Source organism: Aedes albopictus, chromosome 1 (assembly GCF_035046485.1).
Source record: "Aedes albopictus strain Foshan chromosome 1, AalbF5, whole genome shotgun sequence".
Lineage (NCBI taxonomy): Eukaryota > Metazoa > Arthropoda > Insecta > Diptera > Culicidae > Aedes > Aedes albopictus.
Window position 1 is genome coordinate 211,099,503 of NC_085136.1, and position 26,579 is coordinate 211,126,081.

The 26,579-nt window shown below is 38.8% G+C and overlaps 1 protein-coding gene and 1 long non-coding RNA gene across 3 annotated transcripts in view; one reads left to right on the forward strand and one right to left on the reverse strand.

Annotated features, from left to right (window-relative positions):
* The window catches only part of LOC109430346 (acyl-CoA Delta-9 desaturase), a 45,772-nt gene extending 28,866 nt beyond the window's left edge, over positions 1-16,906 (forward strand). For both annotated transcript variants that reach the window (XM_062846191.1, XM_019706405.3), the window contains exons 4-5: positions 16,057-16,552; positions 16,615-16,906. In XM_062846191.1, the coding sequence (XP_062702175.1) occupies positions 16,057-16,552; positions 16,615-16,826 (708 nt within the window). In that variant the 3' untranslated portion in view covers positions 16,827-16,906. The remainder of the gene's footprint in view (positions 1-16,056; positions 16,553-16,614) is intronic.
* A 6,988-nt stretch (positions 16,907-23,894) lies between these two features.
* Positions 23,895-24,774, reverse strand: LOC115257688 (uncharacterized). Its single transcript, XR_009996903.1, has 2 exons — positions 24,282-24,774; positions 23,895-24,214 (listed from the first exon to the last, which is right to left on the reverse strand). It is a non-coding gene; the product is annotated as an uncharacterized LOC115257688 (long non-coding RNA).
* Positions 24,775-26,579: the final 1,805 nt, after the last annotated feature.

Below are 26,579 nucleotides of genomic sequence, written 5' to 3' on the forward strand. Positions count from 1 at the left end.
CGTGCCTAACTCTATACAAAAATTCAAATCAATCGGTTTGAAGTTGACTTAGTTACAGCGGCAAGTGGCCAAAATAGGTACACCTTCCTAAATGGTACTATATTGTAATTCAAAGTTAGGTACTTCCGTACGTCGTTTTGATCCTTCTTCCTATCTAGTTAGTGTTAACTTTTCAACTTTTAGAAAAAGTTAGTCGTGAATTGTTTCTGTCGTGGTTTTTATTGTGCTTCTGACATAGCTGAAATCGTTGTTATTTACTAGGTGTTCTTGTAAACTCTCTGGAACTTTGATTGAGAAGTAATGTAGCTATGTGGAACACAAATCAGTTTGATAATTGAGGTTTGATTTTTTTTCGATGGAAAAGTCATTTATTGCTGTGGTTGTGGATCTCCAAATATTCCAGAATAAATCTCTAGCTTCAGGCGTTAATGGTGTAACATTTGGAATTTAATTTTGTATATTACACAGCGTAACAAAAATTAACTTTTGGTCTGTCTCAAGAGCGAATTTATGTGACGCTGAATTCGAATCTGGGCTAAGATTTGCTCCAGCACGTCACAATTTTGAGCTATACCTCAATTTATAGGGCAAAATATGCGATTTTGGGCCTTTTTGACTGCAAGCCATTAAGCATGGAAATATATTTTTTAACCAATCAAAGGATAAATTGGTCAATCAACATCTAAATTAACGACTCGTGCAACATATTTTGTTTTACCAAATCGTTTTTTTTTTCATTTTTACGTTTTTTGTGAATATTATAGATTTTTGCGCCTAAAGACGAGTAAGAAAAGTATTATTTTTGACATTGGGAATAGTTCTTTTCATCCTAAATATCTAAATATAAGCTTTTGCGCCCTTGTAGGTGTAAAACAGTGCTTTAATGAAATTGGGAAATTTTCTTTCTATTTTTTTAAGTATAGAAAATCATCCCTACGATTTTTTTTCTGTATTTTTGCTTTGCATAATTCACATTTATATATTTACTTTTTTTTTGTTTGGCGCTCCCAATCATAATCATGTAAGAAAAAACACCTAGTAGTGATGGCGCCTTTCTCATGCCTTTGAAAACCCATTACAACAAAACTTAAGTGACATGTGGATGAATATCGCACTTTCATACGTTCAATTTGAAAAGACCGCAATCTTTAATTTTGAGCTGCACTTTTGGATTTGAATCCGCCATCTTGGAAATTCTGTTCGCCATTTGTTGGACTCCAGACTTCTCCATACCAAATATACTTATATTTAATGGTTTTAGAGGCTAAAACTTTATTAAGCAGCCACAATCTCTTGGAATAATACACGTCTGTACGTAATGGGGGTTGAAAAACTAATGAATAATTTATTACTACATAATAACATCTGTTGCTATGCTTATGTTACTAGGCTTATGTTACTATGCTCATGTTGCTTCGATTGCATATTGCTATTCCGCAACACTCCTCCTCAATATGGAATCAGGCCAATTCTTGAACGAAAGTTCTCCAGCTTGATCCGGTTGAGCGGCTTGGTCAGCATGTCAGCAAGCATATCTGTTGTTGGGCAATACTGGACATCAATCTTTCCTTTCTTCATCAAATCTCGAGTATAATGATATCGGGTGTCCACGTGCTTTGAGCGTTTAGTGTAGTCATCTTGCTGTAACATTTTTATGCTGCTTTGATTGTCTTCCCAAATTTTCACCGGTAAGGCAGGTCTTTCTCCAAAGCTCTCAAGCAGTCGCAGAAACCATTCCAATTCTTGGCAGCATATTGACAACGATACATATTCGGCTTCAGTTGAAGATAATGCTACGCATGTCTGCTTCTTGGCACCCCAGAGAACGAGTCCACCATCCAATCGATATAAATAGCCAGACGTAGATTTTCGATCCTTTGCTTCACCAGCCCAATCCGCATCTGAGAATCCTTCTAGAATTTGCTCTCCTCCTCCAAGGCACAACATCAAGTCACTGGTTCCGATCAAATATCGAAGAACACGTTTAGCCTCCGTCCAGTCCGCAGATGTAGGTTTGCTGACTCGACGTCCGAGTATTGATGTGCTTATCGCAATATCCGGTCTAGTTGTCACGGCTAAATACAATAAACCGCCGATGAGGCTCTGATACATCTCGTTGTTCGGCAGCCTGTCTCCCTCCTCCTTTTGTTGGATATAGCCAGGATCCATTGGAATTCTTGAACATTTTGCTTCTTGCATTCCGAACCGTTCTGCCAGTTGCCGGATGTATGCAGTTTGGTTAAGGTAGTAGTTGTTTCCACGCTTCTTGATCTCTATTCCGAGGTAGCTATGAACTTCGCCCAGTTCCGTCAGGTTGAATTCTCTTCCTAACAACGTCGAAATTTCTTCATACTCCTCCTGGTTTGAGCACGCCACCAGCATATCATCCACGTAAAGAAGAATGAAAGAAGTCTTGCCTCTTCTTGTTCGGACATATAAACAGGGATCTGCATCTGATGACTTGAATCCCATCTTCTTCAGAGTGCTGTCTATCCGTTGATTCCACATCCTCGCCGATTGTTTCAAGCCGTAAATACTTTTCTTCAGCAGGCACCCGGTTTTCTTCCCAGCAGCTTCGACTCCCGGCGGAAGTCGCATGAAAATCTGCTCGTCAAGCGTACCGTACAAATAGGCAGTCTTGATGTCGATGTGTTTCAAAAGGAGATTCTTTCTTGCAGCAATCGTCAAAAGAACACGGAGCGTTACCTGCTTAGCCACAGGCGCAAAAACTTCATCGAAATCCTGTCCGTATACTTGCGTGAAACCTTGTGCAACAAGACGCGCCTTGTATCGCGTAACCTTTCCTGTTGCATCCCGCTTCTTCTTGAAAATCCACCGGCAACCAACTGGCTTAACTCCCGGTGGCAGGTTGACTAACTCCCAGGTCCCGTTTTCTTCGTGAGAGTCTAGTTCCTCCTTGATAGCAGCCTTCCACTGCTCACGCTCCCGACCGCTGACAGCATCTTGGTACGATCCAGGTTCTCCTGATTGTTCGAACGAGGAAACATCCTTCAGCATTTCCACGTGAAACCGCTGCGGTGCAACTCCTTTGGTGCTCCGTCCTGAGCGTCTGACCTCGGGCTCCTCCTGAATGGAAACATTGGAGTCTTCGCTTTCATCGTCATCTTCGAACTCGTTAGCGTCTTCGAATAATGTTACGTTTCCATCGACCTCTGGTTCTTCATTATCGTCAACTGGATTTTCCAACTGTTGTTCTGTTGCATTCTGCACATCGCTGTTTCGGAAATCATACTCGACTGTAGCTTCTTCCGATGCAACAAACATTTCCGGCTCATCTTCCGATAGGAACCTCACATCTCGGCTTATCACAATCTTGTTGGTCTTCAAATCAATCATACGGTATCCTTTGTGCTGTGGAGAGTATCCGACGAACGTCATCTTCTTCGCTTTCGGCTTCAACTTTGTTCTTTGCTCCTTTGGAATGTGCACGTAAGCCTTGACACCGAATACATGCATCTCCGACAAGTCCGGTTTGAGCCCGTATACAGTTTCATGTGGTGTGATCTCCCTGCCCTCGTCGGTAAAACGTTCTGTAGGAAATTTGCTGTACTCACCGCTTCTGCCCAATACTGATATCCCAGCTTGGCGTCCAATAACATGCAGCGTGCCATCTCTACCAGGTATCTGTTTCTTCGCTCGGCCACACCATTTTGTTCGGGGGTGTAGGCCGTAGTAAACTGCTGCAGTATACCGAAACTCTTGCACGTATTCTCGATACTCTTGTTGCAGTATTCGCCACCTTGATCCGATCGCAATATCTTCGGGGTTTTTCCATGCTGTGTCCTCATCATCCGAACGAACTGGTCAAAGCAATCAGCAGCTTCCGATTTGTTCCGCAGGAAATAAATCCACGAATAACGGCTGAAGTCATCAATGAATGTTAGAAAATACCTGCAACCACCTGGGGTCTTCGTGTTCATCGGTCCGCACAAGTCGCTATGCACCAGATCCATGATAGCTTTCGATTTTTGTTTGGCCTTCTTCGGAAAAGGAGTTCGGGTCATTTTTCCCTCGACGCAGCACTCGCAAACCGCTTTGATTCCGCATGGTTGAATTTTGATGCCAGTCACAAGCTCTCGTTTCTCAGCCTCGAAAATCGCTTCAGGATCACGATGTCCTAGTCGCCTGTGCCACTCGTGAATACACATCGGGTTGTGGCTCTTCACTGCCGCTACAACAGGGCTCCTTTCTAGCTTCAACTCGTACAATCCGTTTTTGAGCACAGCTTCCATCGCTACTACTCCTCCGCTTGAAACAGCACAGCCGGACTCGTTGAAACTGACGTCAGCACCTTTCTTTATCAAACATCCGACAGACAACAGATTAGCTTCTAACTCCGGGATGTACAACACCTGACTCAGGGTAACTTCCTTCACGATGCCGTCCTTCACAAAACAACTCAGCTTGCATGTACCTTCTCCTTCCACCGGGCATGTTCGGCCATCAGCAACCACCACTTCACTTGGTGTTCCTGCCTTCCGCTCTCCCAGCTCCACGAAGAAATTCCGGTTTGCGCAAATATGCCACGATGCACCAGAGTCCACGATCCATTCTCGAACGGAATTCGTAACAGTGAACGCGAATCCTCCTGCTTCTGGAGTTGTTACCTTGGCTTGTGCTGATCGGTGTTGCCTTCCTTCGTCCCGGTTTTCCCTTTTAGCCTTCACGTTGCAATCCTTCTTCTTGTGTCCAGTTCTTTTGCAGTTGTGGCACACAATTGAACTAACCTTCTTCTGCATCCGGTCCTCCACCTTCAAAGCTTGATCGAATGAACCTTCGCGTCCACGCTTCAGGACTTCATCGATAACTTTTTGCTTCACAAGCTCCAACGTAACTTCATCTTCTCTGCGACAGTCGAGTGCGGTGGTCAGCGTGCTGAATGACTTCGGTAAGCTTCGTAGAACGATCATCACCTCCAGTTCACGGCCGAGATTCGTGCCAGCCTTGGAAAGTTTCTCGAACAAGCGCTCCATTTCATAAAAATGCTGCTCGATATCTCCGCCGTCCACGTACCGCATCTCGCACAGCTGGTAAAACAGTCCTACCTTCGCAGAAAGAGTAATCCGTTCATGGTGACGCTGCAGGTTCTCCCAGGCTTCTCTTGCAGAAGTAGTGTTCCGGATCAAAACGTGTTGCTTCTGTTCCACTAGCAGTCCGATGGTCGCCCTCGCTTTCTGATCACCAGCCTTCCAAGCAGCAACTGCAGCAGCGTTTCCTGGATGTCCTTCCGTTGGCGCGATTTCCACTGGCGGCTGTCCTGGGTCTACGAAACGCCACAGGTCCTCCCTCACCAGCAACAACTCCACGGTAAACTTCCAGTTGCCGTAGTTTTGATTGTTCAGCTTCTCAACACCGAGGCGATCCATCTTTAACTTTGCTGGACCAATAACCTCTTGGAATAATACACGTCTGTACGTAATGGGGGTTGAAAAACTAATGAATAATTTATTACTACATAATAACATCTGTTGCTATGCTTATGTTACTAGGCTTATGTTACTATGCTCATGTTGCTTCGATTGCATATTGCTATTCCGCAACACAATCTTGATTATTCTGGTTGCTATTTTTGGACTCTGGAAATATCAGATATACCCATATTTCATGATTTTAGAGCCTAAACCCCCATTAAACAGCCACCATTTTGAGTTTTGAAACGCCATCTTGGATATTCTGATCGCCATTTAAGAATTCCGGTCAGGTTCCCATACTAAATACACCCATATTGAATCGTTTTAGAGGCTTAAACTATAATAAACAGCCGTCATCCTGGATTTAGAGCCGCCATCTTAGATTTTGTACTACCATATTGGATATTAGCGTGGTTCAAAAAATCGTTTTTGCTACACACCGCTTATTCGGTTCGTAATGAGATTCTAAGGTTTCTCCCAAAAATTGAGCTGATTTGGTTGAAAATTGAGAGTGCACAAGCCCACAAAGTTTGTATGGGAATTACTATGGGAAACGATGTTTCTCATTCAATTGATCGTGGCATTTCCCTTAGCACCCTAGAGCTAGAGTGTTAGTTGACCTTTGGTACTCCTAGGCTACTCTATCAGTTACAATTTTGCCGAAGACCACATTCAAATCGGACGCCTCAGTTTTCAACCAAATCAGCTCAATTTTTGGGAGAAGCCCTCGAATCTGGGTACGAATCGAATAAGTGGTGTGGAGCAAAAACGATTTTTTGAACCACTTGATTGGATATTCTCGTCGTGTTTTTGGACTCCAGTAATCTTTCCCATATCAAATATACCCATATTGCATGGTTTTAGAGCCTGAAACACCATTAAACTGCCGCCATTTTGAATTTGGAGCCGCCATCTTGGATATTCTGGTCGCTATTTTGGAACTCCGGTCATGTTCCCCATACCAAATACACCCATATTGCATTGTTTACGAGCATAAAACTGCATTAACGGTTGCCATCTTGAATTTGGAGCCGCCATCTTGGATTGTTGACCGCCACCCTGGATATTTTGGACTTTTTTTTTTCATTTTTATTTATGTGTATTTTAACTTAAATGCTAATTTTGGACTTAATTTTTGGACTCCAGACATCTTCTCCCTACCATATATACCCATAATGCATGGTTTCAGAGCCTAAAACTCCATTAAACAGCCGCCATCTTGAATTTAAAGCGAGCCTCCATTTTGAATTTTAGAACTCCATCATGGATATTCTGTTCGTCATCTTTGGACTCCGGATATCTTCCTCATACCAAATATACACACTCAAAACAGATTTGCGGGCTCGGCAAAAACGCGCACAGCCGTCTGCTCAGTAAAACTATCAGCTGATATCCCAGCAAAAAGTGACATTTGTTAGCTGACTCTCAGCAAAACGATTGCCGAAGCTCAGCAATGAACTGTCAAAATTGCTGAGATCTCAGCAAAATTGTTGTTTGCTGATTACTCGGCTGTGCAAATCTCGGCAAAAGAATGGGAAAATGCTGATATCCCGGCAATCTGAATTAAGTGTGTACCCATAATCCATGGTTTTAGAGCCTAAGATACCATTAGACAGCCGCCATCTTGAATTTTGAGACGCCATATTGGATATTCTCGCCGCCATTTTTAACTCTGGTCATGTCCCCATACCAAATGTACCGATATTGAATAGTTTTAGAGCTTAAAACTCCTTTAAATAGTCGCCATCTTAGATTTTAGACTTTAATTTTGGATATTCTGGTCGCCATTTTTGGACTTCCTGACTTCTTCCCCATACCAAATTTACCCCATATAATGGTATGGTTTCAGCACCTAAAACTTTAATGAACAGCTACCAGCTTGAATTTGGATCCGCCATCTTGAACATCAGGCCGCCATCTGGAATTTTGGGTCGATATCTTGCAGTTTCTGGTCTCCAGTGCTGGTTTCCGCACACAATTCGTCACCCATGCCAAAGGTTACTAAAACCGGCACAGTTTGATGTGTCGCATGATAGGGCATGGTTGACCGATCCGGACCATTTTCAATAGCAAACAATGGGGTGAAATTCCGGTTCGATTCTAAAGTCCGATAAATGGAGAGTGCCTTAAAAGTGCGTGAACTGTTTTTTGTGCACAGACATCCATACATACACACATACAGACATCATCTCAATTCGTTGAACTGAGTTGATTGGTATATGTGACTTGACCCTCAGAGCCTTTTATCGAAAATTCGCTTTTTTTGAAAGAACATATAGCCTATCAGTACACTTTGGTGTACGAGAAAGGCAAAAAGCAGCCGTGGAAGGGCGGAAGAGCCTTTAATATTATATCTATATATATAAAAATGCAGTGGCATACGTGGGACCGCCCATAACTTGCGAACGGAAGGTCCGATTTTGATGATTTTAGTTTTATTTTGTTAGTTTTCACCCAAGGAAGGTTTATGAGGCAAAAAACATGGAAAATTTGAGAGTTTTCGAAAATTGATCTTTCATGCATTTTGACCGGGGACTTGGCCTTGGCTAGAATCTTGAAATGTCAAAAAACGCAGTAGGCAAGACAAAGTTTGCCAGGTACAGGGCACTGCATTGTTTTGATTTTGTATGGGATTTTGAAGTTTCTTGGCCTTGTTGTTTACAAATTTTCTGTAAGAGTGAAAAAGAAGGAAATAATTTCATGCAGTGCCCTACAGCTAGTATTACACTAGTTTACAAAATAAAAGGAAAGTCGTGAACTTCTGTCAACGACCAACATTTTTGAGTGGATCAGTTTTTGAGTTTTAGCTCAATATCGAGTTTTACAACTTAAAAAAAATGGAATTTACTAAAATTCAAATATCTCGCGTTTTGTTCAACCTACAGGGGATAGACAAAATGATCGGGACAGGCAAAAATTTCACTTCTCAAAAAATATTCAAATAGCTGTAGCTTTTCGAAAAGTGCATCAAATATTTTCAAATTTTTACTGAAAGTGGATCAACTAGTTGTGTATCAGTGGACAAAATTTGGAAAAGATCGGGCTATTCTGCACGAAGTTATAAAGATTCTAGAAAAAGGTATTTTTATCCGATAGCCAACTTTGAGCTGTTATATCTTCGGATTCAATGAACTGAATGCAATGAAATTTTGACCGTATATAACTTATATAATAAGCTTTGAAAAACTTTTGACTTAACTTAAAATTCTTAACACGGAAGAAAATTATAACGATTAGATTATTTTTCTAATAAATCACCAAATTTTCTTAAATTTCAACATCGTTTCAAAATTCAAGATGCTAATCATAGTTCATTTATATTCCCTCTAATTGTCTTAAATATAATTATGTTTTGAAAGAAAGTAACAACATAGCCGGCAATTCATTGAAAAAGTAATAAAATGCATATTAAAAATGGACCAATTTACAAAAAAATCATAAAATAAATTAAATCGCTGTAACTTTTTCTCTTGTGAATAATTTCAAGTTGAGTCAGACGTTTTTCAGAGATCATTATATAAGTCGTAAATGGTCAAAATTTCATTGCATTCGGTTCATTGAATCCGGAGATATAACAGCTCAAAGTTGGCTCTCGGATAAATATACCTTTTTCTAGAATCTTTATAACTTCGTGCAGAATAGTCCGATCTTTTTCAAATTTTGTCCACTTCCAGTAAAAATTTGAGAATATTTGATGCACTTTTCGAAAAGTTACAGCTATTTGAATATTTTTTGAGAAGGCAACATTTTGCCTGTCCCGATCATTTTGTCTATCCCCTGTATTTTAAATCTTTTCCATAAATTAAAAGCTGAATACCATTTGATCATCTGAATGCAGGTTTTGCGTCAAATTGATGAAATTCAAGTCTTAGGGACGATCTCCTTAAATTTTAGCAAATTTTCCAAAAATATATGTTGATAGGTATATTTTTTTTTTCAATAAGAAAAAAACAGTTTCAAAGTTCTTTACAAAGTTTATTTGGCATATCATATGTAGGCGAGTTACAATAAAAAATCAGATAAATCAGAGCTTTGATTACGAAGAATGAAGTATGCGAAGTGAGCGGCTTTGCTTAAAAATAGAGCAAAAATCGATTTCAAATCATCAATCTTGTATGGAAAGTTGAAAAAAAATCCGCTCTACTGCAATTTTTTTCCTTCGATTTTTCGAACTCAGGGCATAATTCTACACCAAAAAAGATCATCAGCTTACCGAGTTCAAAAATGTTGTAAACTGGTGTAATTCATGTGAGTTTTGAACGAAATATTTTGCCCTCGTCATAAATAAAAGAAAAGTTACCTGTGCCATTTTCAAAATATTGTAATTCCCAAAATTTAAAAAAAAAACTTTTCTAAATATAAGAAAACCGCCTAAAACTAATTTTTGCGTCGTCATGTTGAAGTTTTTCAATGTTTTGTGGCCTCACGCGTGCAAGAAAACTCTGTGGTATTGGGATAACATTCAATGAGTATTTCAGTAATCTTTCCAATGATAAAAAAATACGACTTTTTCACAAACTCGGGATTTCGTCTGAAATTTTATTCTAAGTTAACCCCACAAATTCTCCTAGAAATTCATATTCGAACTGTTTAAAAAGATTATCTTTGTTATATATTAGAATCATCTCATTTCGGAAGTTGTCTCCAGAGATTTCTTTTGCTTCATACAGTGATTTATTCAGATATTTCATTATCTGTTTCTCAGACATTTCGTATAAAATTATTTTAGAAAATCTTGCATATATTTTTTCAGGAATTCCTCCATTAGTTTCATCAGAAATCATCTAGTTATTACTCCAGAAATTCTTTGAGAGATTCCTCTAGAAATTCCGCCATGAATTCCTATAGAAAATCCTCCAGGTATGTCTGTGGAACTTTCCCCAGCTTCCCCCATTGAATTTTTAAAGAAATTCTGCAAGAAATTCCTTCGGAGAGATTTCTTTGAGAATTCTTCCAAGGGTACCTTGAAGATATTACCCGGAACAGATTTTTGGAACGACTTCCTTGCATAGGCGCCAACTTGTGACGTAGTTGGGGGGGGGGGGCGAAGCTCTCCAAAATTGAACAATATTCATCTTTTTTCAGCTCAATGTACTAGTTTTCACATGAATATGCCTAAGCTAGATGAACTGCATCAACACTATCCGAATTGCATTGATTTTGAGAGGTCTTGCCCCCCCCCAACTACGTCACAAGTTGGCGCGAATGCTTCCTTGTATTCTTTTCGAAATGATTCAAGATATCTTTGATTGTTACTTTGTGAGTCCTTGTTTAGTACATCTTCCATGGATTGCTTCAAAAATTCCTCTAGCAATTCTATCAGAGAATCTTCCAGAAATTTATCAAAGAATTCCTCAAGAAAAAACTTCCATGGATATCCGCAGAAATTCATCCATAGTTTCTTTCAGAAATCCGTACGAGTAGTCTTTAAAGAAATCATCCATGGATTCATACATAATTGTTTTCAGAGATCGCTTCAGAGAAGCTAACGTTCAGAATTCCTCAAAAAAAATGTAATGATTTCTTTAGAAAGTTTTCAGAATTGATGAAATTGATCAAAGTTTCCATCCTTTATAAAGTTCTCTGAAGAATCCTTCAGAAATTCTTTGTGACATTTCTCCATGAATTTTTCCAAGGATTTTTTTGTCTATGGATTCCTTAAGGAATTACAGTAGACATTCGGATTTAAAGTCAACCAATATTTTTTTTCCAGAAACACCTCCATTGGTTTCTTTAGAAATTCTTCCAGTGATTATTTAGAAAATTTATCCAGGGCTTACTTCAGATATTCCATTAAAATTTCTCCATAAATTGTTTTGGGAAAATTTTTATGGGCTCCTTTTGAAACTCCGAAAACTTTAGAAACTCTTACAGGGACTCGTTTAGAAAGTCCTTCGGGAATTTCTACAGGGGGTGCTTCAGAGTTTTTTTTTCAGGGATTGTTTCAAAAATTCTTTCACAATTTCTTCCTGTGTTTTCTTTAGAAAATCTTCCAAAGATTTCTTCATTGAAAATTTTCGTGGAGCCTCGTAGCCGTGCGGTTAGTGTCACCAAGCTTCTAATCGCACCATGCTATGGGGTGAGAGTTCGATTCCCGCTCCGGGCGATGAAACTCTTCATGAGAATAGTTTCTTTTCCGTATCCGTCCTTATCTTGTATTAAGTTTCTTTCAGTCTGTTAGTTGGAGGTGCCCGCGTCTTTTCTTTAATACATAAGTCCAATATATTTTCGGGAATTCATCCAGAAAATCGCGGAGGAACTCTTCCTGAGATTATTCCATTATTACTTTCTTCTAGAGTACTTCTTCTCGGGGTTCTTCTGAAGATACCAATAGTTCATATAGAGATTCGTTTTGGGTTTCCTCCAGATATCCCCCCAAGTTTTTTCGGAAAAAATCTCTGGCATTTCCTCTAAGGATATCTCTGCCATTACATGAACTTGTATATTGTGAGACAATCACAATGATATATCATGATATACTATGTTGAAAATGCTTTGACATCCATGTGCACAACAGAACACGTGCTCGATGAACAAATTGAGATTTGAAATTATGAAAAGAAATCCACGTACTCCGGTGAGACTCGAACTCACGACTCCCAATTCGCTAGACGGGCGCTTCTATTCCTTCAAGCTACGAAGTCAATCGACTATCTCCGTCGCCAGCAGGCAATTAGTGTGCAGTCGGACTCTCGACGGGTCGGGATGTCAAAGCATTTTCAACAGTGTAATTTCCCACATGGCTTGGTCAGCCAAAGCAAAATCAAGAAATTGACATTTGTAAGGTGCTACGGTCACCCTTACCGTATTCGGTCGGCCGAGGACCGACCCGTCGAGAGTCCGACTGCACACTAATTGCCATACCAATAAGTGATTGGGAGGCAGTGCCCGAAGCTCTCGACAATTAAAAATAACTTCCTCTCTCGCTTTGACATACATGTGCACAACAGACAATGTGTTAGATGTTCATCTAATCCCATCCGAAGGGGGTTTGGATTGTGAAAAGAAGATAACCATGTGCGATTGTGGAATCGAGTTCAGTTCTAGGCCTAGTGACTCCGTAGCTTGAAGGAATAGAAGCGCCCGTCTAGCGAATTGGGAGTCGTGAGTTCGAGTCCGGAGTACGTGGATTTCTTTTCATAATTTCAAATCTCAATTTGTTCATCGAGCACGTGTTCTGTTGTGCACATGCATGTCAAAGCATTTTCAACAGTGTAGTTTCCCACATGGCTTGGTCAGCCAAAGCAAAATCAAGAAATTGACATGATATACTATGCCTAGAGTTTTATATGGAAAAGCTTATATAGACGTTTCTACAGGATTTTTTTCTGAATTATGTCCCAAACCGTTCCAGGAATATTTACAGAAAGTTCTTCAAGCATGGTATTGAAAATTTTCTCCAGGATTTTTTTTTAATAAATTCCTCAATAACATTTTTTTTTTTTTTAATCAATAACATTTTTGAGGAATTTCACTAAGGGTTTCTTGAGGAGCTAATTAAAAATTTTCGCCATGATTTTTTTTCAGAAATTCCGTTTGGGATTCAAGATTATCCCTGGGACTTCTTCGGTTGTTTCTCTAGAGCATGGTTTCCCAAAGTGTGGGTCGCGACCCCCCAGGGAAGTCGCGAGCCTTCATCCAGGGGGTCGCCAGGGACAGTCGAATATTTAACTGTAACGGACGACAAATGAAGGAATTTCTATGGTAGATCACAAAAAAATCGTCTGCTGGCAAAAAGGGGTCGCGCACCGGAAAGTTTTTACATTGAGTGAAATTTTAGTAGTTCTTCAGGAATACCTTCAGAGATTATATCAGAAATTACCGCTCTAATTCTTTCTGAAATTCCTTCAAAAATATTTTCAGAGACGTTTGAAGAATTGTAGGGATTTTTTTTCAAGAACTATATCAAACGGATTTTTTCAAACGTCTTTCCATGGAATTTAAAAAAAAATCACCTAACATTTTTTATAAAACCTTACAGTGATTCTTTTGGAAATTCTCCCAAAGGTTCTTCTTATAATTCTCTGAGTAATTCAATCAGGAATTCCTGTAGAAGTTCGTACAAGAATCCTCTTCAAATTTTTTATTTGGTTTTTGCAAAAATATCTCCTAGGACTTTTTCAAAGATTTCTTGAGGAATTCCTTCAGAGAGATTTTCAGGAGCTTTGAAACAACTCCTCAATGAATTTGTAAGGAATCTCTTTGAAAACTTTATTTCTGGAGGAGTGCATGAATGTATGCCGGGGAAAATACCTGAAGATATTCTTTAAGATACTTCCACAATTTTTTGAAAAATAAAAACTTGACAAGCTTCTGGAGGAACTCTGGAAGTAATTGCAAGGAAAAATTGATAGAGAAATTTCTGAAGGGATTCTAGGAGGAATACGTTGAGGAATTTCTAAAGGAGTAAAAATATCTGCAGAAATCCCAGACAACGGTACTGGTAAAATTGTTGAAGGAATTCTTCAATAAATTTCTGAGGGATCCCTGGAGGAATCCTTAGAAGACCTCTTCTAAAGATACCTCTGGAGGAATTCTTAGAAGAATTTCTACAAGTTCTGAAGGCATTGGAACACAAGAATCCCTGAAGTACTGGAGAAATTTCTGAAGGGAATGCAGCAGAGACAAAAAAAAATCTGGAGCAATTCTTCAAAGAATCACTGAACAAATTTCTGGATAAAATATTATTACAAGCATTCGAAGGAATTCCTAAAGGAATCTTCTGGAGAAACCCTTGGAGGATCTTCCAAAAGAATCTTTTGGGATTTTCAAAGAAATTTTAATTAAATGATTGAATGAATCCCTGAATATACGGAGTAATACATGAAAGAACCTCTGGACAAATTCCTACAAAAAATTCTGAAAGAGTTAGTGGAATTTTTTTTAAAGAAAACCTTAGGGGAACATCTAAAAGAATCTCAGTAAAAAAAATCTCCTAAAATTGCATATTTTGAAGATTTTTTTTTTATTCTTCAATCACTTAACCTAATTTACAGCTCATTTGTCCACAAGGGCACTGCTTGAGCGATTCCAATTGGAAGCTGCACTTACACTTTGTACAGCGCCTAAATGTATTCTATTCTAATTATACTATATCGAACTGGTTTATTTTTGCGCTGCTGTCATTCTTCTACCCTGTCCATGGTAGAATGATGAGCACGAGGATGTTAATGTGTGGCTCTTGTTTTTTTTCCAGTCTGATTTGGGGTTTATTATGAGTAGCCGTTAGCCGATATCCATATTTCCGGGTTCGTTAGAGCATATGCTCAGAAGAGGGTCAGGTGTCAACAGCTCTCGGGGGGAAGAGCAACTGACGAAAAATTGCAAGTGCCGGGGCTGGGATCGAACCCATGACCATCCACTTGTGTAGCCACTACGCTACGGGCCCCGGCAAAGAAATTTTTTGGATGCATTCTTTAAGAAACCCCACAAGAAAATGCCACAAGAAGTTGTTTGAGGATTTTTTAGAAGAGTTTCATGGAGTATTTATGGAAGAATTCTCTCAGAAACGTCAAAAAAAACATGAAGGAATATAGGAATATGTGCACGAGTTTCTGTAGCAATAATAAAAAGAAATTTCTAATAAAAGTCCAGAGATTCTAGGAAATTAAAGGAGGAATTCCTGAAAGAATCTCTAAAGGAATCTCAAAGACACACATGGAAAGGAATCAATTCTAAAGAGATACTTTAAGGTATGTTTGGAGGAATTCTGCATAAATCATTCTAGAAAATCCTATTGACATCGATGCGTTGATTTTTTTTTTTGCAATACTTTATTCTGAGCACTTTTGAAGCATCCAAAAACTCACAAAATTGTCCAAGACGCCAAGTTTGTACCTCATCGATTTTCAGTGTTACAGCTGATTTTCTCTGTAAAAAATCGTATTTTTTAAATTAAATAAAAGTTTCAAACAAAAAAGATACTCACCATTTTTTCACCATCAATAGAACAGAGTTCGCGATTGAAAGGCGATTGAAAATCCATTTGCTCCTATTTGAGATATGACTTTAAAAAATAAGTGATTTTTCGAAGAAAAAGGTCATTACCTTTTTAACTATGAGAGATAGAACATTGAACTCTTCGGAAAAAAAAATGCGTCATGGATAGTTATAAAAGTGCTCGGAATAAAATTTTCACGAGAAACGAATGGACTAAAAGTTTTTGTAAGAAAGCTGAATTTTATGGATTACCCTAAAGTGATTCTTTTAAAAAATATACATTAGGAACCATAAGAGACAGAATTATGGTTTCTTCCACAAACTTGCTCCAAATTTGTTCTTTCATAATTTTGTGGAACATTTTGTAAGCGTTTATAAAACTATTAAAAAGCAGATGTTTGGTTCAGCTAAACTAGAGGGGCCACCCTAATTTCACAATGATGAGAAAAAAGGTCGAAAAATATGAAGAAACTTTCAAAAAGATACCATGTGTCTAAAACTTAATGTTTAGACACAAATACTTTTGTCTTCGTGAATACGGCTCTGAAGAGTCTGGACCCATTGTGAAATCATCCAACTTACTTGGGTTACTTGGGCCTAGCAAGCACTCGAATATGCCTTTTATAAGGGTTTAGTAAATGCTAAATGCTAAGTAAAATATTAAACCATACCCATTTCTTTACAGGGATCCATCTACGACTGGGTCAGAATGCACCGGTTACACCACGAGAAATTCCGCACCCCGGACGATCCCTACTACAGTGACAAGGACTTCCTGCACGCTCAAGTGTTTGCCAATATCCGCAAGCTCAGCCCGCGACAGGAGAAACTGCTCGAACAGATCGACATGCGCGATCTTGAATCCGACAAAATTGTCATGTTCCAGAAGCGTTTCTACTGGCTGCTCTACCCGATCCTGTTCGTCCTGCTGCCGATCAATGCCCCTCTGGAATACTGGGGTGATACCGTGCAGGCGGCGATCTTTGTTGCCTTTTCGTTGCGTTATCTGCTGGTGTTGAACGTTGCATGGTTGATCAACTCGGCTCACTTCATCTGGGGATTGGACAAGAACCACAAACAAAGTGACTCCAACATGGTTTTCGTTGTTACAAAAAGCTATTGGCCACAGTATCATTACCTGTTGCCGTTTGACTACCAGAGTGGAGAATTCGGTAACTATGGTAAGTCCATAACGTACTTCATAGCATATTATTACATGGTATTGACCAACCGTATATTTTAGGATCAGGATGCACTACTGCCTTCATTCGGGTTTTTGCTGCCATGGGCATGGCAACGAAGCTACAAACCATGACCACGGAAGCCGTTAAGAAGGGACTCACGATGGCCGTGGATAGTGGAAGACCAATCGTGGACTGTTTGAAGCAAGCCGGAGCAGAGGATATGTGCAATTTGCAGCGTGAACATTATCTCAAGAACGAGAGACTACACTGATTGAAAGGCACTGATGGCTATTTAGCTTTAAGACGATGTGAATCTTTGTACACTGATGGAATATTAATTTATTGCAAACATTTTTGTTGTCGAAAACCCCTTATTTTTGATAAAAAAATATACATATACGTCACACCAAACCAGCAAAAATTTATTGAATCACATGTTTTGACGTTCATCGTTTCAGTTGGTGCTAATTAGTTTTCAGCTGTTTAAGTTAGGTACATGTGCATGCTTAACGCTGCTTATACCAACAGGGTTTTGTAACGTAAAGTATCGACAGGACAAAGAACGTGATTTTGCATTGCCATATTTCAGAAAATAATGAACCAAAATTCATTCTTTTTGCATCATCATAATCCTACACTATCATAGAAACGTGTACGTGCCCGTTGGAATTCCATGCAGCTTCCGCTGAGAACGAGGCGGACACATTAGTTCCACATTTTCAACTTGTTCCGGTCCCGTTTTGATCTAATATGTATTGGCAATGTGTACCATGTCCTTGTAGCGAGTTCTTTTGGAAGCTCGGCAAGATCGCAACATTCTGTCTCTGGCAAAGTTGTTCAGAACAGCATCCACTTCCTGGCGATGGATTCGAAAGTTCCAAATTACACTGCCGCGTGGCGATCTGTAAAGCCTTTTAAACACTGCGTCCATTATTAAGGAATATTGCGGTATGACTCATATTTAATTTGTTGCTAATCGATTATCCTGTCACAATTGAGCTGTGATGGACATTGGTTGATAAAACACTTGATCCCAACTAGGCACAACTCGATTTATATAGTCTAATAACCTATTGGGATTACTTTTCCAAAATTCAAAGGGCTTTAATAACCCTTTTCCAAATATTGACAACCTTTGATTGGACAGCACTCCACAGCTGCTGAATAAATTTTCAGCGGTTACATTTTCACCTTGTAACGAATGCTTGTGTCCTTCTAACCAACAGCAGCTTAAGCGCCACTCTCCAGGAGGAGAGGCTGCTGAGGCAATTTCAGTGACACGGCTGAGACTCAAGTTCAGGGCGGGTTGATAGGCGGATCAAACACCCGATCTCATTTAATTCTTGTTGAAATCTGTTGTGAAGTTGTGGCCAAAACCCCTGAATGAGTATCTGAAACAATCGTGGAATATGGTAGTAAAAACCAAAGGAGGATTTTCTGACACAATAATGTAGAGGAATTCCTGAGAAAACTTTTTGCTAAAACCCTGGCGGTGTTTTTAAATCCTGGAGAAACATGTTGCAAAATTATTGGATATATCTTCAGAGACATTTCTGAACGAGTCTTTGTACGATGTAGAGTGAAAAAATCAGGAACAGAATTCCAAAAAATTTCAAGAATTCTTGAAATTTCTGAAGAAATCCTTCAAATACCTCTGGCAGTACTTCTGAAGGAATCCCGGGGGAATTTTCAGAAGAAAGTTTCTAAAGGTATTTCTAAATAGATTTCTGAAAAAATTTAGAATAAATATCTTAAGAGAAATCGCTATTTGAATTCCTGAAATTCCTTAAATTCCGAATGAATTTATAAGAAATCGCTGCTGAAATTCCTGAAGAAATCGTTGGAATACAGTTGTAATAATTCTCTGACGATAGTTCTCAAGGAATCCCTGGAGAAATTTAAGAAGAAATTCCTGAGGGTATTTCTAGATGGATTTCTGAAAAAAAAATCTAAAAAGAAATATCTAGTCGAATTCTTGTTGAAATCTGTTGTGAAGTTCTGGTCAAAATCCCTGAATGAGTATCTGAAAAAAAATCGTGGAATATGTTAGTAAAAACCAAAGAAGGATTTTCTGAAAAAAATAATATAAAAAAAATCGTGAGAAAACTTTTTTTAAAAACACTGGTGGTTTTTTGGTGGTTAATTCTGGAGAAACATGTTGCAAAATTATTGGATATATCATTAGAGACATTTCTGAACGAGTCTTTGTACAATGTAGAGTGAAAAGTTCAGGAAAAGAATTCCTAAAAATTTCAAGAATTCTTGAAATTCCTGAAGAAATGCTTTGAATACCCCTGGCAGTAATGAAGGAATCCCGGGAGGAAATTTCAAAAGAAAACTCCTGGAGGTATTTCTAGATAAACTTCTGAAGGAATTTCGAAAAAAATATTTTAAGAGAAATCTCTATTTAAATTCCTTAAATTCCTTAAATTCCAAAAGAATTTATACGAAATCGTTGCTGAAATTTCTGAAGAAATCGTTGGAATACCGTTGTAATAATCCTCTGACAATATTTCTAAAGAATCCCTGGAAAAATTTCAGAAGGAACCCTACCCCCAGGGTTAGATGGATTTCTGGAAAAATTCTTTAAAAAATCTAAAAAGAAATATCTAGTCGAATTCATGTTGAAATTTGTTGTGAAGTTCTGCCCAAAATCCCTGGATGAGTATCTGGAAAAATCGTGGAATATGTTAGTAAAAACCAAAGGAGGATTTTCTAAAAAAAAATATATAAAGGAATTTCTGAGAAAACTTTTTGCAAAAACCTTGGCGGTTTTTTAATCCTGAAGAAACATGTTGCAAAAATATTAGATATATCCTTAAAGACATTTCTGAATGAGTCTTTGTACGATGCAGAGTGAAAAAATCAGAAAACGAATTACTAAAAATTTCAAGAATTTTTGAAATTCCTGAGGAAATGCTTTGAATACCTCTAGCAGTACTTCTGAAGGAATCCCGGGAGAAATTTCAGAAGGAAATACCTGGAGGTAATTCTAGATAGATTTCTGAAGGAATTTCGAAAAAAAATATTATAAAAGAAATCTCTATTTGAATTCCTGAAATTCCTTAAATTCCGAAAGTATTTACAAGAAATCGCTGCTGAAATTTATGAAGAAATCGTTGAAATACCGTTGTAATAATCCTCTGACAATATTTCTAAAGAATCCCTGGATAAGTTTCAGAAGGAACCCTGGTGGTATTTGTAGATGGATTTCTGGAAGAATTCTTTAAAAAATCTAAAAAGAAATATCTAGTCGAATTCTTGTTGAAATTTGTTGTGAAGTTCTGCCCAAAATCCCTGGATGAGTATCTGGAAAAATCGTGGAATATGTTAGTAAAAACCAAAGGAGGATTTTCTAAAAAAATATATATAAAGGAATTTCTGAGAAAACTTTTTGCAAAAACCTTGGCGATTTTTTAATCCTGAAGAAACATGTTGCAAAAGTATTGGATATATCCTTAAAGATATTTCTGAATAAGTCTTTGGACGATGCAGAGTGAAAAAATCAGAAAAAGAATTCCTAAAAATTTCAAGAATTCTTGAAAATTCAAGAATGTTTGAAATTCCTGAAGAAATGCTTTGAATACCTCTGGCAGTACTTCTGAAGGAATCCCGGGAGAAATTTCAGAAGGAAATTTCTGGAGGTAGTTCTATATAGATTTCTGAAAGAATTTCAAAAAAATATCAAAAAAATAACTGGTATTGACATACCAGTTGTTCTAAAAGCTGAACTTGGATGTGGGTTACGTTTTTATGCATTCATATAGCCTTCGTCAAGAATTTCAAAAGGTGTTTTATATTCTGGGATGTTCTAGGTGTTCCAAACTCTCCTATAGGGAAGTCCTTCAAACCTACATGAGTAATTATATGTATTTTCGCCACAAATAATAGCATTGCATAACCTACTGGGATCCGTGAAGCTCCTGACATCTACAATGTCATTTATAGATACTATAGGGATATTCCAGGTCAGCCAAGCTACCTTGGAGTTCAGAACTTCAGGTCTACACTCGTAACAGTAGCCATATCTGTTATACTGAGTAACGTTGCATAATCAAAAGCAGTTACTGGAGCAATCTGAAGTTTACTAACTTATTATAAACCTTTGGGACATTCAGGGTCGTCCAAATTGTTCTATAATAATAATATCCTTCAAGTCTACAAGAAAAACTTTATGTGTTTTTGCCATAAATAATAGTATTTCATAATCTGCTGGGATCCGCGAAGCTCTTGAAATATCAAATGTCATTTAGAGACACTACAGGTATATTCCAGGTCAGCCAAACTACTTTGGAGTTCATGACTTCAGGTCTACACTCGCAGCAGTATCCATATCTGTTATTCTGAGTACTGCTGCATAATCAACCGTAGTAACTGGAGCAATCTGAAGTCTACTTTGTTATTATAAACCTTTAGGACATTCAGGGTCGTCCAAACTGTTCTATAATGAAGTCCTTCAAATCTGCAAGAATAACCTTATGTGTTTCGCCATAAATAATTGCATAGCATAATCTGCTGAGATCCATGAAGCTCTTGAAACCTCAAATGTCATTTAGAGACACTATGGAAATGTTCCAGGTCATCCAAACTATTTTTGAGTTCAGAAATCTCGTAATATCAGCTATATCTGACTGAGTAACGTTTCATAATCAATCGCGGTGACTGGACCAATCTGAAGTTCACTATCTATTATTATGAACCTTTGGGACATTGAGGGTCGTCCAAACTATCCTGAAGTTTAGCTCTTCATAGTAACAGTAGTTATTCTCACAATGAACTTTAAGCTGTAATCTGTAATCCCCCTGGCATATCATGAGTAGGACACGAATGCACTCCGGTGTAAAGTGTCATTAATAAATCAATAATAATTATATCATGAGTCATTTCAAGATAGTGTTGAGATATTGCAGATCAACAACACTTCTCCGAAAACCATAGCTTTAGGTCTACTTTTGTGATAATGGTTTTTGCCACTACGTTAAGTAGTATTACATAGTCCACTGTACTTGCCGAAGCAGTTAGAGGAACAATAAGCGTTGTTATACATTTTTGGGATATTATGGGCTTCCTTACTGTTATGAATCTGAAAACAACCACTGTAACTTTCAGAAGACTTACTGGACATGATAGATTAAAAATCGTGGCTTTGTCATCTAAAAAAATACCGTTGCATTTTTAGAATTTAGGATCTAAACTCAAGAACAGTTTGGATGACCTGGGATATCCCGACTGATCTGATATTATCTATTAACCTTTCACAAGACATACTGGTCATGATAGATTACAAATCGTAGCTTTGTATAATGAAAGAAGTTACCGTTATACCCGCAGACCTTAGGATCTAAACCCAAGAACAGTTTGGATGACCTCGGATATCTCGACTGATCTGATATTGTCTATTAACCTTTTAGAAGACTTACTGTTCATGATAGATTACAAATCGTAGCTTTGTATAATGAAAGAAGTTACCGTAACACCCGCAGACTTTAGGATGTAAACTCAAGAACAGTTTGGATGACCTAGGATATCCCGACTGATCTGATATTGTCTATTAACCTTTCAGAAGACTTACTCGACATGATAGATTACAAACCGTAGCTTTGTATGATGAAATAAGTTACCATTACACTTCTAGATTTAAGGATCTAAACTCAAAAACAGTTTGGATGACCTAGGGTATCCCAACTCATCTGATAATGTTCATTAACCTTTCAGAAGACTTACTGGACATGATAGATTACAAATCGTAGCTTTGTACAATGAAAGAAGTTATCGTTACACCCGTTGACTTCAGGATGTAAACTCAAGAACAGTTTGGATGACCTAGGATATCCCGACTGATCTGATATTGTCTATTAACCTTTCAGAAAACTTACTGGACATGACTTTGTAGCTTTGTATGATGAAAGAAGTTACCATTACACTTGTAGATTTTAGGATCTAAACTAAAAAACAGTTTGGATGACCTAGGGTATCCCAACTCATCTGATAATGTCCATTAACCGTTCAGAAGACTTACTGGACATATTAGATTACAAATCGTAGCTTTGTACAATGAAAGAAGTTATCGTTACACCCGTAGACTTCAAGATGTTAACTCAAGAACAGTTTGGATGACCTAGGATATCCCGACTGATCTGATATTGTCTATTAACCTTTCAGAAGACTTACTGGACATGATAGATTACAAATCGTAGCTTTTTATAATGAAAGAAGTTACCGTTACACCCATAGACTTAAGGATCTGAATTCAAGAATAGTTTGGATGACCTAGAATATCCAGAAAAAATATTCTTCATAATATTCTACCGTTTTGATGCTATTGACCACCAAAACTACAAAAAGACGTATAAAAAACTCCATAATAACCCTTGGAAAAATTCCGGCTTCAAAGGGTTAAGGACAGACTTGTTAGAATCCCAACATGGCCGCCACAATGGCCGATTTTGGGACCTACTCACGATTTCGAGGGCACAATTCACTTTGTAAACAAAATCAGCGCACCTGAGCTTTTTATTTTAAGCTTATTACAAGTGAGCAAGAACAGAATAATAAAATGCACTGTTGTTTGAAGCTTGCTTTTTGAGATTTGTGCGTCTGAAGTTCTGATGCACTGTTGAAGCGGGATTTCAAGACGTTTGTCCTTAACCTTCCCAACATGTGGCATTCAAACCTCAGAATTCTTACAAACCTTCAAATTCAAACCTGTATGAGTGGAGATGCATTCAATTAAAACGGATGGAAATCTAAAACGTACCGCGTCAAACTATTGTAAGATGTGGAGTCGTCAACCAAAAATAATTGTCCGATCAAACTCTAGGTGTATACGAGCTCATTATATTCAATTTTCTGATACCTAACCTGGGTTGACGTCAACGAGAAACTCTACTTTTACGTTACAATTTTTACAACCTTATTCCTAGAGTACTGATTGGATAATCTGACCTTATAGCATCGGCGACCCCTTCGTTGGATGACATGCTCTCGATGCAGCGGGATGGTCCATCGGCGTTCTTCGTTTCATGCGTTCGAGCACCTGCGAACGGCACAGGGAATCGGCAGTCCAGTCGATTAAGCGCGGCTTCGGCTTGCGCGCCAAGGCCTTCGACCGACTCTGTTTGAGAAGTTGACGGGTAGAGGTCACCACCAATCTTAGATGCGACAGGAGGCACGTGTGACGTAGCACAACGTAACTTGCGACGAAGTATGCAGACGTTACGATTCGTAACCGGATGGGAACTACAGCGTCCGAGCACGTGGTGGTGCTCTGATCGTCGGGTTGCGTGTCCCAACTACCGGCGTTACCGGCTCGAATAGTAGCTCTATTTTATTCCACCAGTGGGTGGTGTGGGGAGGTTTGGGTGGAAAATCCTCGGACCGTGGACTATCACAGCTAACGTCTAGGCTCCAAATTCGGCACTCCTCACCCGAAATGCGACCTCGCTTGATCACGCCCTCAATTGTCGGTCCTGCATACACACCCACGTCAAACAGTGGGAAATACTGTTCAACGCGATATATAAATTATATCGATTAGTGCCCAATCCTAGGATAAACGTTTGAAGGGATCGCTTACCTGTCCCCAGAGGCTTCCTAGCACCTCAGCCTTCTGTGGGGATAGAAAGTGGGGCAGAGAATGACCTCGTGCCTAACACTAGCCTGATTCACAAATTCAAGAAACTATTAATTTATAATTTATTGTTTTAATTCGTGCATTGAAACTCACTAAAAACTTCTCTAGTAGAAATCCTCTTCGGCACCTGAATTTTTAATTCACTTCACACAGTTTCACTTGGATTGGTCTCCACTTGTTCGGAACAACTACTCCGGTCAAAAGATCCACTTCAAATAGTTTGAATGTCCTTTAAAAACTCTATACGACCGCCAAAATCCGCATACAAAGCCTTCATAGTCAACTTTGTAAAGAACGCAATTGAGGTACATCCCATCTCATTTTATCTCGCAGGTTTCTCACAACCGCTTTTTACTATTGTAAAAGTTTTCAGAATTTGTCCAAAGCAAATTCGGAAAACGTATATTAGCTGCTGCAAGTGAGTCGTCTGCTATATGCCCAGAAAATTAAATGAGATCTCTGGTGGCACTCGCTTGGTAAGCTTAGATTTAAAAGCTCAGCGGTCTCATATCCTCACCGTAGGGTGGCGCATCGGCTGCATGAGAGCAGCAGGGAAAAACGTTCGTCCAGTGATATTCATTTCGTTACAACCATTGAAAAAAAAAACGACACTCAGATGATTGGATTTTCCAATCTTGTATAGATGGTACCTACTGGGGCAGTGACCGGTCATCAGGCCCGTTATTACCCTCAGGCCTCTCTTGTTCATATTTCGCATAGTCCTGGCTTTTGCTGCACTCGACCTTATAAATCTTTTTGCTTGTCTAGAAGTATCCGTGGTATTCCAATTGGATTCTACCATAGATATTTCCGATGTTTTTAGTTTCATCCTAAGAGTACACTCAGGAACACCACAGAATGATTCAGGGCTCAATGCAGCAACCTGTTTGGCTCAATTGCCGGTGTTTTCATTTTCCTGAATTCCACAATGGCCGGGCACCCAGTAGGAGAAAGTGGGGTAAGATGCCATTTTTCAAACTTTCATCGTTTTCAATGATAATTAGCCTCATTTGTTAGGCTTTCAAAGTGGTAACAGCAACTAGACAATATTTGCTCGATACTTCAGCAAAAATATTGAATAAACTATTGCAACTATTGCGTTTCCATCGATTTTTAGCGATTTTTAAAACTGGTTCGTAAAACGGAAGTGGTGCAAAAAGCCCATCTGCCATGGGGTAAGATGCCACTTGATGAAAACATTCAAAAATTACTTCCATCAATTTTCGGGCATTTCCGACTCCCTTTCCCTCCTCTTTCACATTTCTCGTATGCTCAATAAAAGGAGTGTAACACCCATCGCCGCAAAACGGTGGCCGTCATATTTGAATTACCCCTAACATGGATAGCGTGGACATCAACAACCATCTGGTATCTGGTTGTCTTCTCAGAATGGAGTTTAAAACATGGGAACATGAAAAAATAAAATCCAACTGGGAAAACACCACTTTTGCGAGACAGTCCAAACGTTTTATAAAACCAAATTTTGTGAACACTCGCAAAATCTTAGAGCTATCAAAAAGAGATCTAAGTATTTTTACAGGCCTTCTAACTGGCCATTGTCCGAGCCGTTATCATCTGAAGCTAATTGGAAAACTTCAGGATGATGTATGTCGCTTTTGCGACATGGATAAAGAAGACTCGGAACATTTGTTGTGCCGTTGTCCGGCAATTTCTGCTAAAAGAATTAAGTTCTTCGGCAAGGGGCTAATAGAACTTCTTGATGTATGGAGAACAAACCCTAATGTGGTAGTACAGTTCATCCGAACTGTCGCACCGTGTTGGGATCAGGCTTACAGTCAAGGTTTGATTATTGCTAACTCCAATAGTAATACGTCAACTTGACATAGCTAAATAAAACTGGGGCATATGTCACAATAGATCTAACAACTGGTCGCAGTGACTTGGATACCCAACAAGGAATAAAAAAAAAAAACAACCATGCGCCTCCATGTGTGCCTCAATCTCGTTGGAAACACTTGGCTGGTAACAACCTCACCAGAAAACCTCCAAGCACAAAAAAACCGGAAGTTGCCAATTTTCATTGGGAAATCAAAAGATTTTCCGTTGGTTTGGCGGCCTATCTTCTAGAAGAATGTTTGATGCAAACATATCTTGTCACCATTCACCTAAAGTAATGATCAAGTTCCACTCAGGAATGATTTTATGAAAATGCTTTGACATCCATGTGCACAACAGAACATGTGCTCGATGAACAAATTGAGATTTGAAATTATGAAAAGAAATCCACGTACTCCGGTGAGACTCGAACTCACGACTCCCAATTCGCTAGACGGGCGCTTCTATTCCTTCAAGCTACGGAGTCACTCGACTATCTCCGTCGCCAGCAGGCCTAGAACTGAACTCGATTCCACAATCGCACATGGTTATCTT